The sequence below is a fragment of the Atractosteus spatula genome, chromosome 13, assembly GCF_055471065.1.
Source record: "Atractosteus spatula isolate fAtrSpa1 chromosome 13, fAtrSpa1.hap1, whole genome shotgun sequence".
In the NCBI taxonomy this organism is placed as follows: domain Eukaryota; kingdom Metazoa; phylum Chordata; class Actinopteri; order Semionotiformes; family Lepisosteidae; genus Atractosteus; species Atractosteus spatula.
Window position 1 is genome coordinate 1,152,401 of NC_142718.1, and position 9,660 is coordinate 1,162,060.

Here is a 9,660-nt window from a genome sequence, read left to right on the forward strand (position 1 = left end):
AATAAAACTTTACCTGTTCCTTCGCTGACGCAGCTCCCTCCTTGAACGTCTCCCTCTTCATACCCGCACAGCCAGAGAAAAAAGAAGCCAGCTTTCGGAGGCGGTTGAAACGCTGTCTGTACCTTTATTGACGCACAGTGGCAGTAAGACACCTCACACGCAAGCCGCGGGAGACGGAGAGACCGCGGGGACCCCGCCCCTTCCGCTGGCGGGCGGGGACAGACCCCGCCCAGCAGGCGAGGGGGCGGGGCTCTGGGTTAGTCTCCTCCCCCTCCCTTATCGTGCGAGGAACAGATCCCGCGATACTTTCTGCGACGCAAAATCGAGGGGCAGGGCGGAAGAAAGCCGCCAGCCGACGAGTTTAAAAACGCATACAAGAAAAGCACCTCTAAGAAACAGCACTGGGAGTGCCGGGGCAGGGGGCTCAGCAGCACCCACTCTCGCGCAGACGGGGGGAGGAAACGTGACAGATTTCAGCCATTGAACAAGCTCGCACAATTAACCAATTAACATGTAACTTGTAAAACTCTCCTCTCAAAACACCCAGAGTCTCCCCTTGTCTTCCACCTTTACCCCAGGAGGAGGCAGACTCCCTGCATCTCTTTGTACAAGGCACTGTAGAGAGAGGACAGGACCAGAGCTTCAGACTTCTGCGGCTGTTGGCTCTGGTAACAGTGAGCAGGCCCTCTCCCAGCACCAACCACCCTGGGGCAAATAAGGGGCACTGACCCCTGCTGGCAGCTGCTGAGTACAGGCTAAAGCACCACAGGCATATATTGAGAAGAATCCCTTTAACGCTCCTTCACACACACAGACAAACTCAGAGGCGTCCCCACTGGGCAAGGCACTGAGGGCGCAGGAGAGACCCTTCTGGGAACTGATTGTGGGCTCCCCTTGTCCCCCAGTTCTGGGTGGTCCGCTTGCCCCTGTCACGGGTTTGGGGGGGCTCCGTGAAGCAGCTCTGGTCTGAGAGTGAAGGTCGCACACGCACACACAGGACAGTGGTGGCACAGCTGGCGAAGGAGGGGTGTCGTAGTGTGGCAGAGTCACCGGAATGTGGCGAGGGGGGTCGGGAGGGGGGTCCCTGCCGTGCTGGTCCAGGCGTGGGGGGGAGAGGGGGCAGAGGGGGTGGGGGCAGGTGGCAGAGTTCACACTGGCATGGGCAGACTCATCTTCCCACTGCCCCTCAGCACTGCGGAGAGAGAGGAAAAAGACGGGTGAGGTTACTCGGTCGCCCAGAAACGTCAGTGCGCCCCGAAACTGGCAACAAGCCTGAGGTATGCTCGGTGCTCTCAGATACATCCATCCTCCCTCTTCTCACCTCTTTGTGCAGGTCAGGGGCACAGGGCAGCCGGAGCCTATCCCAGCAAGCAACGGGCAGCAGGCCATCGCAGGACACGCACTCTACACGCCTGACCGCACACGCGCTCCACACGCCTGACCGCACACGCGCTCCACACGCCTGACCGCACACGTGCTGCCCACGCCTGACCACAGGCCCGCTCCACACGCCTGACCGCACGCGCGCTCCACACGCCTGACCGCACACGCGCTGCCCACGCCTGACCACACACGCACTCCACACGCCTGACCGCACACGCGCTCCACACGCCTGACTGCACACGCGCTCCACACGCCTGACCGCACACATGCTGCCCACGCCTGACCACAGGCCCACTCCACACGCCTGACCGCACGCGCACTCCACACGCCTGACCGCACACGCGCTCCACACGCCTGACCGCACACATGCTGCCCACGCCTGACCACAGGCCCACTCCACACGCCTGACCGCACGCGCACTCCACACGCCTGACCGCACACGCGCTCCACACGCCTGACCGCACACGCGCTCCACACGCCTGACCGCACACGCGCTCCACACGCCTGACCGCACACGTGCTGCCGACGCCTGACCACAGGCCCACTCCACACGCCTGACCGCACGCGCACTCCACACGCCTGACCGCACACGCACTCCACACGCCTGACCACACACGCGCTGCCCTCACCTCTGGTGAAGTAGAGGTAGAAGAAGTCGCAGTAGAAGATGGTCTGCACCACGCCCGACACCACGGCGATCTGGTCGAAGAAGCCCTCCGTCTGGTAGCGCCAGACCCAGTTGGCGATGTAGAGCGCGCGGTACAGGCCCAGGAAGAACAGGTAGTGCGTGGTGATGGACTCAGCCTCGCCCGTCTTGGTGATCATGAAGAGCTGCGGCAGGATGGCCACCGACTCCAGGTAGATGGAGAAGGTCCACAGGATCTGGGGCCGGAGAGAGAAACACCTGTCTGTCTGTCTGAGTGATCTGAGATACACCTGTCTGTCTGTCTGATCTGGGAAACACCTGTCTGCACTGAGCCGTACCTCCAGGGGGGTGAACTCGCTGTTCTCCAGGAAGGACAGGCCGGCCACCGGCACCAGCAGGAACTCCACACGGAACGAGTCATTCTCTGAGTCATAGGAGCCGCGGAATCGCATGTAGATCAGGTAGACCGTGGCGTACGCCAGGATCAGAAACACCACCTGGAAACAACCGGATGAAAGACACTGGGATCAGAGACACAGGATCACAGACACCGGGATCACAGACACCGGGACCACAGGCACCGGGATCAGAGACACGGGATCACAGACACCGGGACCACAGACACCGGGACCACAGACACCGGGATCACAGACACCGGGATCACAGACACCGGGATCACAGACACGGGATCACAGACACCGGGACCACAGGCACCGGGATCAGAGACACGGGATCACAGACACCGGGACCACAGACACCGGGATCACAGACACGGGATCACAGGCACCAGGATCAGAGACACGGGATCACAGACACCGGGATCACAGACACCGGGATCACAGACACCGGGACCACGGACACCGGGATCAGAGACACCGGGATCACAGACACCGGGATCACAGACACCGGGGTCAGAGACACCGGGATCACAGACACCAGGACCACAGACACCAGGATCACAGACACCAGGACCACAGACACCGGGATCACAAACACGGGATCACAGACACCAGGATCACAGACACGGGATCACAGACACGGGATCACAGACACAGGAGCAGGACACAGAGCACGTCAGGAGCAGACAGGACCGGGGTGCTGCACTCGCCTTCATCACAGTGTTGTAGATGGAGATGAAGCTGGTGAACAGGTCCAGGTATCTGGTAGTGAAGACCAGAGCGAACAGCACCTGGCTCTTCCCTGAAATACCTGCAGACACACACAGTGGTCAGCACTGTCCCCTCACAGAACTGCGGCCCCGGGGTGCTGTCTGCGTGGAGTTTGCATGTTCTCCTCATGCCCACCTGGGTTTCCTCCTGGTACTCTGGTTTCCTCCCACTATCCAAAGACATACCGGTAGGTTAACTGGCTTCTGGGAAAACTGTCCCTGGTGTGAGTGTGTGTCTGTGTGTGCCCTGTGATGGACTGGCGTCCCGTCCAGGATGTACCCTGCCTTGTGCCCGGTGCTTGCTGGGATAGACTTCAGCCCCCCTCGACTCTGAACTGGATGAAGTGGTTAGAACAGGAATGATGGGTAAATGATTCCCTTGATTATTAATTATTTATTAGCGGCTTAATTGGCAACGTTTAGCTACTGATTGAGGACGCCTACAAAATCTGAAGAGCTGGAGACCACTGGTATGAGCTGTGCTAACATGACTCTGCACTAACATGCAAAAAGAGTCACTTTTCTACAGACACATGCGCAGAGCCCCACAGTGCACAGATGCATGTGCACAACAGACACACACTTGCACACGCAGACAGGTGCACACAAACACACGCACACACAGATACACACAAACACGCAGACACACACCTGCACACGCAGACAAGTGCACACAGACACACAGCTGCACACGCAGACAAGTGCACACAGACACACACAAACACACAGGACTCTTAATGGCCTATTGTGTCCCAGCAGGCTCAGATCTGCTTTCCTAAACAAACGTCTCTCTGCTCTGATGTTCCTGTTTCACATCCCAGTCCTGCACCGGTCCTGTTCTGACCCGCTGGCGGCGGTTGAGAGAGACTGCGGTCAGGAACAGCCCTCAGAGGGACGCTGGGGTCACGCAAATTAGCCCCCATGTCAGTTAATCGTTATCCCGACCCCTGACCTCCAGGTTCCAAGGGGTGGTGTGGAGGTCCCACCGCCCGGGGGGCACGCCGCTCCGCAGCGACGTCATCCCCCGGAACTTCCACCGCGGGCGCGCGGAGGGCGAACCCTCGGCCGCTGCCACGTCATAATCTCAAGGAGGACACGAGCATCCTGGTTCGAGTCGGAGTGACGTCATGACAGGATTCTTTTATTTATTTTTGGTTGTTGTAGAGACAGTGCAGGCTCCCGGCTGGGACGTCGCAGTCAGATCGAGTCTGTCTACCTGTCGTAAACCTGTCGCTCTGCTCCCACTCACACCTGTCCTGCCCGCGTGTTTACAGGCTCTGAAAGCTCTTGTGTTTTGTTTTTCAAGGCTCTCTGAAACGCAGGACAGTAGTTCCGTCCACGCGTCTTTGTTCTTCGTCCAGAGAGCTGTAGCAGCGCTCTGTTGAACATCTGTTCACAGCCTGCGCTGCAGCTGCGCAGCTCCGAGCACGGCTGGGGGTCCGGGTCCAGCCCAGAACCCAGTGACCCAGGAACAGACAACTCCAGCCGCGTCTGTCCCGGGGGTCCCCGGATCCCAAGACGCGAATCAAGCCTGAGAGTCAAGCCCGCTGTTCGCCGGACCTAAACGAGCTGAAAACCGCTTCTAAACTCAGAAACCCGACTCCTGAGGGCCGGAGCTGTAACTGTGGAAGAGCTGTCTGCGCGCTGTGAACACACAGACGGCGCTCGGGTCGGAAGAGCCCGCTTGCCTCTGAGCTCAGCACCCCCTCATCACAAAGCTGCTGTCCCTCGTCAGTATCCACGGGAATCTTCGTTCTCAGAACCTCCCTCCTTCTTTAAAAAGTCGTCTTTTAAATTCTGCAGAAGCGCTTTCGAAGCGACAGAAACTTTTTCGCCCGACCCCCTGCCGTCTGGCCCTCCGCCGGGCTGTCCGACAGCGACCTGGACCTGAGGAATGCGCGACCCCCCGGGGGCGACGGTCCCGCACCCACGCCTGTAATCTCGCCCTCGCGCCCGGGCATGCTCGAACCCCGAGACAGCCGCCCCCCCACCCCCCACCCTGCGCACGACACGTACCTGCGCACGACTTGGACCTCCAGATCTTCATGAACAGAATGATTATGGCCAGGAGATGCGACAGGTCGCCTAGGAGCCGAAAGACATTCATCGTGTTGCTCGATCTCTTCCACCTTCTGTCCAGACACGCGTTTCCTCTTATTTATTTGAAACTCCACTTTTCGAGCGAACCGCAAATATATATATGTGTGTGTGTGTGTGAGTGAGTGTATCTGTCTCAATCACACCGGACTGTGGCAGAAGTTTGTTGGCACAAGTAGTTGAAAAAGTGCATCTGAAAAGACTGCAGCAGCTCCGCACGCAGTTTCGCGAGCTGGGAGTCCGACTCTGTCCTGCCGAACCAGTCCTGTCCGTCCCCCGGTGTCGAGATGCACAGCCGCCCGGAACTTGCGCGCCGTCTGCTCGAAGGAGTTCTGCCCCGTTTCCCCCCTAACACAGCGCTGCAGGAGTTTGCCGACTCGTCGTGCGCATCCCTGCCCGGCCAGTGCCTCGGCCACAGTGGGTGACGTGGCTCACAGGCGCAGTAGGGCTGTGGGCTCCGGCAGGGACGCGCGCGCGCTCGCGGCGCGGGTCGGGTTACAGCTCCGGGATCCGCCGACAGAAACCCCGCGCTCCGGGTTTTAAAGGGGAGTGGCACGGAAAGATTTCTTTCACACGGTTTGAGATGTCAAGCTTATTTCGCCGTCCGGTTTAAACGCTCGAGTGCTTTGTTTACAGGACTGCTCATTTTTTTTTGTCCCTCTTCGAGCGCATCCTGGAGAATCCAGACCTCTGAGGTCGACTTCGTGTGTGTGTGTGTTAACGAGGTGATCGCCCAAGCAGTAAGGCGCACAGGCATCTCTGGACAGACTGGCTCGTGTGATTCTGATCCGCAAGTGTCTACAGTTCCCTGAACAGGCACTGCACCGAACCGAAAGGCATAAGACTGTGTAGAATCAGACAGGAATATCATAAGTATGTGTGTTACATACCCGATGTATTCGCTGTGTCTTTAAGAGATGCTTCAGTCTTCAAGTTCCAAGAAATTCATATTTATATTACTTATATAAAAGGATCCTAAAGGGTTTTACAGACAAGAGGGGACCGACTTCACCCACCACTGAATTGGAGCCCCACCTGGGAGACACAGTGCTCATTCTGCACCAGTAACCCCCCCTGGGAGACACACAGTGATCGTTCTGCACCAGTAACCCCAGCTGGGAGACACACAGTGATCATTCTGCACCAGTGACCCCACCTGGGAGACACACAGTGCTCATTCTGCACCAGTAACCCCTCCTGGGAGACACACAGTGATCGTTCTACACCAGTAACCCCACCTGGGAGACACACAGTGATCGTTCTGCACCAGTAACCCCAGCTGGGAGACACACAGTGCTCGTTCTACACCAGTAACCCCACCTGGGGGACACACAATGATCGTTCTGCACCAGCAGCCCGACCTGGGAGACACACAGTGCTCATTCTGCACCAGTAACCCCCCCTGGGAGACACACAGTGCTCATTCTGCACCAGTAACCCCCCCTGGGAGACACACAGTGCTCATTCTGCACTAGTAATCCCACCTGGGAGACACACAGTGATCGTTCTGCACCAGTGACCCCACCTGGGAGACACACAGTGATCGTTCTGCACCAGTAACCCCAGCTGGGAGACACACAATGATCGTTCTGCACCAGTAACCCCCCCTGGGAGACACACAGTGCTCATTCTGCACCAGTAACCCCCCCTGGGAGACACACAGTGCTCATTCTGCACCAGTAACCCCCCCTGGGAGACACACAGTGCTCATTCTGCACTAGTAATCCCACCTGGGAGACACACAGTGATCGTTCTGCACCAGTGACCCCACCTGGGAGACACACAGTGATCGTTCTGCACCAGTAACCCCACCTGGGGGACACACAATGATCGTTCTGCACCAGCAGCCCGACCTGGGAGACACACAGTGCTCATTCTGCACCAGTAACCCCCCCTGGGAGACACACAGTGATCGTTCTGCACCAGTAACCCCAGCTGGGAGACACACAGTGATCGTTCTGCACCAGTAACCCCAGCTGGGAGACACACAGTGCTCGTTCTACACCAGTAACCCCACCTGGGGGACACACAATGATCGTTCTGCACCAGCAGCCCGACCTGGGAGACACACAGTGATCATTCTGCACCAGTAACCCCCCCTGGGAGACACACAGTGCTCATTCTGCACCAGTAACCCCCCCTGGGAGACACACAGTGCTCATTCTGCACTAGTAATCCCACCTGGGAGACACACAGTGATCATTCTGCACCAGTAACCCCACCTGGGAGACACACAGTGATCATTCTGCACCAGTAACCCCACCGCACACTGAGAAACACAGACTCTGAAGGGCTCCTAACATTCGCTGGACTGGGTGTAAGACCCAGAACTGAGAGAAACATCGCCCTGGGCAGGACCTGTCCCGGAAGAGGACAGAGGACACAGACACAGGGGCATTTACCCGTCTCCATGTTGGCATCTGCGCCTGTGCGGCCTGCGGCTCTGTCTCTGCACACTCTGAGCGACACGGCGAGGACAGTAAAGCGCTTCTGCTCGGCGTGGAGTTGAAACTTCTGCGCTCTTCGAGGTGCTGTGTCCAGGCAGCAGCACTAGATGGCGCTGCGTGCTCGCCTACGTGCCGTACAGAGCTTTCTGCTCCAGAGCTTCACACTGCTTTCATTGCGATCAAGCCGTCGAACCCAGGTGTGGGCTGCGGCCGCCGAGATCAGCTGCAGATCCGCCGTGCAGCGTGCCCCCCGGTCCCCCTGGACGCGTGGTCCCGGACAGCACCGGCCCCGGTCCGGCCTGCTCCGCGGGCAGAGAGCTCGCAGGGGGCACGCGGCCTGGGACTGCGGGAGCGCCTGTCCCGTGCGCGGACCGTGACCGCCCCCCTCCTCCCGGCCCGGTGACGCGGGGGTGGCGGCGGGAGACGAAGGGACGGAGCAGAGCTGTGCGATCATCTGTCTTCCTCCGCGGAGCCTCTCGGCGGACGGCTCCTGACCTAGTTTCCCATCCGCAAATAGGCCGTTTTTTAAATACACCACCGGCATTTAACACGCCAGCCTCTCTTTTTAAAACAAGGAAACAGGCCTGAACTGGAAACTAGCGTAGCTACTAGGGGTAGTGTATTTAAAACTGAGAACAAGAGGCGGTTCTTTATGCAAAGGGTGGTGGGAGTGTGGAACAAGTCGTCCTGCAGTGCTGTTGGGACTGATACATTGTTGTCTTTCAAGAAGTAACTGGATAACGTAGCTACTTTAAGATAGATTTGTACCTACTTTGTAACGTCTTATACTGTATATTCTTATGGTTTCCAGTCCCTGTGAAGATTTTGAGAGCAGAGGGACAGCAGTGTCTCTAGCAGTGTCTCCAGTCCAGTCAGGAGTGTGTCAGTGTGTGAACTCAGGGGGAGTGTGAGAGGAGAGGGACAGCAGTGTCTCTAGCAGTGTCTCCAGTCCAGTCAGGAGTGTGTCCGTGTGTGAATTCAGGGGGAGTGTGAGAGGAGAGGGACAGCAGTGTCTCCAGTCCAGTCAGGAGTGTGTCAGTGTGTGAATTCAGGGGGAGTGTGAGAGGAGAGGGACAGCAGTGTCTCCAGTCCAGTCAGGAGTGTGTCAGTGTGTGAATTCAGGGGGAGTGTGAGAGGAGAGGGACAGCAGTGTCTCTAGCAGTGTCTCTAGTCCAGTCAGGAGTGTGTCCGTGTGTGAATTCAGGGGGAGTGTGAGAGGAGAGGGACAGCAGTGTCTCTAGCAGTGTCTCCAGTCCAGTCAGGAGTGTGTCAGTGTGTGAATTCAGGGGGAGTGTGAGAGGAGAGGGACAGCAGTGTCTCCAGTCCAGTCAGGAGTGTGTCAGTGTGTGAATTCAGGGGGAGTGTGAGAGGAGAGGGACAGCAGTGTCTCTAGCAGTGTCTCTAGTCCAGTCAGGAGTGTGTCCGTGTGTGAATTCAGGGGGAGTGTGAGAGGAGAGGGACAGCAGTGTCTCTAGCAGTGTCTCCAGTCCAGTCAGGAGTGTGTCAGTGTGTGAATTCAGGGGCAGTGTGAGAGGAGAGGGACAGCAGTGTCTCTAGCAGTGTCTCCAGTCCAGTCAGGAGTGTCAGTGTGTGAATTCAGGGGCAGTGTGAGAGGAGAGGGACAGCAGTGTCTCCAGTCCAGTCAGGAGTGTGTCAGTGTGTGAATTCAGGGGCAGTGTGAGAGGAGAGGGACAGCAGTGTCTCTAGCAGTGTATCCAGTCCAGTCAGGAGTGTGTCAGTGTGTGAATTCAGGGGGAGTGTGAGAGGAGAGGGACAGCAGTGTCTCTAGCAGTGTCTCCAGTCCAGTCAGGAGTGTGTCAGTGTGTGAATTCAGGGGCAGTGTGAGAGGAGAGGGACAGCAGTGTCTCCAGTCCAGTCAGGAGTGTGTCAGTGTGTGAATTCAGGGGGAGTGTGAGAGG

At 57.8% G+C, this 9,660-nt stretch overlaps 1 protein-coding gene across 2 annotated transcripts; it reads right to left on the reverse strand.

Annotated features, from left to right (window-relative positions):
* Positions 1-99: 99 nt before the first annotated feature.
* Positions 100-8,139, reverse strand: kdelr3 (KDEL endoplasmic reticulum protein retention receptor 3). 2 transcript variants are annotated; one of them, XM_088930947.1, is made up of 5 exons: positions 7,697-8,139; positions 3,138-3,238; positions 2,368-2,526; positions 2,013-2,265; positions 100-1,192 (listed from the first exon to the last, which is right to left on the reverse strand). In XM_088930947.1, exons 1-5 carry the CDS (start codon positions 7,704-7,706, stop codon positions 1,149-1,151), a joined length of 567 nt encoding a protein of 188 aa, XP_088787073.1. In that variant the 5' UTR covers positions 7,707-8,139; the 3' UTR covers positions 100-1,148. The 2 variants fall into 2 exon arrangements, with proteins under 2 accessions (XP_088787073.1, XP_088787072.1); XM_088930946.1 differs by lacking the exon at positions 7,697-8,139 and adding an exon at positions 5,214-5,717.
* Positions 8,140-9,660: the final 1,521 nt, after the last annotated feature.

What these genes read in the sequence shown, in the direction of transcription:
- kdelr3 (XM_088930946.1), bottom strand. Translation starts at nt 5,304, where the DNA reads ATGAATGTCTTTCGGCTCCTAGGCGACCTGTCGCATCTCCTGGCCATA. An exon ending in TCTACAACACTGTGATGAAG is followed by an intron (nt 2,527 to 3,137) that starts GCGAGTGCAGCA and finishes GGTTGTTTCCAG; the next exon opens with GTGGTGTTTCTGATCCTGGC. An exon ending in CTACCTCTACTTCACCAGAG is followed by an intron (nt 1,193 to 2,012) that starts GTGAGGGCAGCG and finishes CTCTCTCCGCAG; the next exon opens with TGCTGAGGGGCAGTGGGAAG.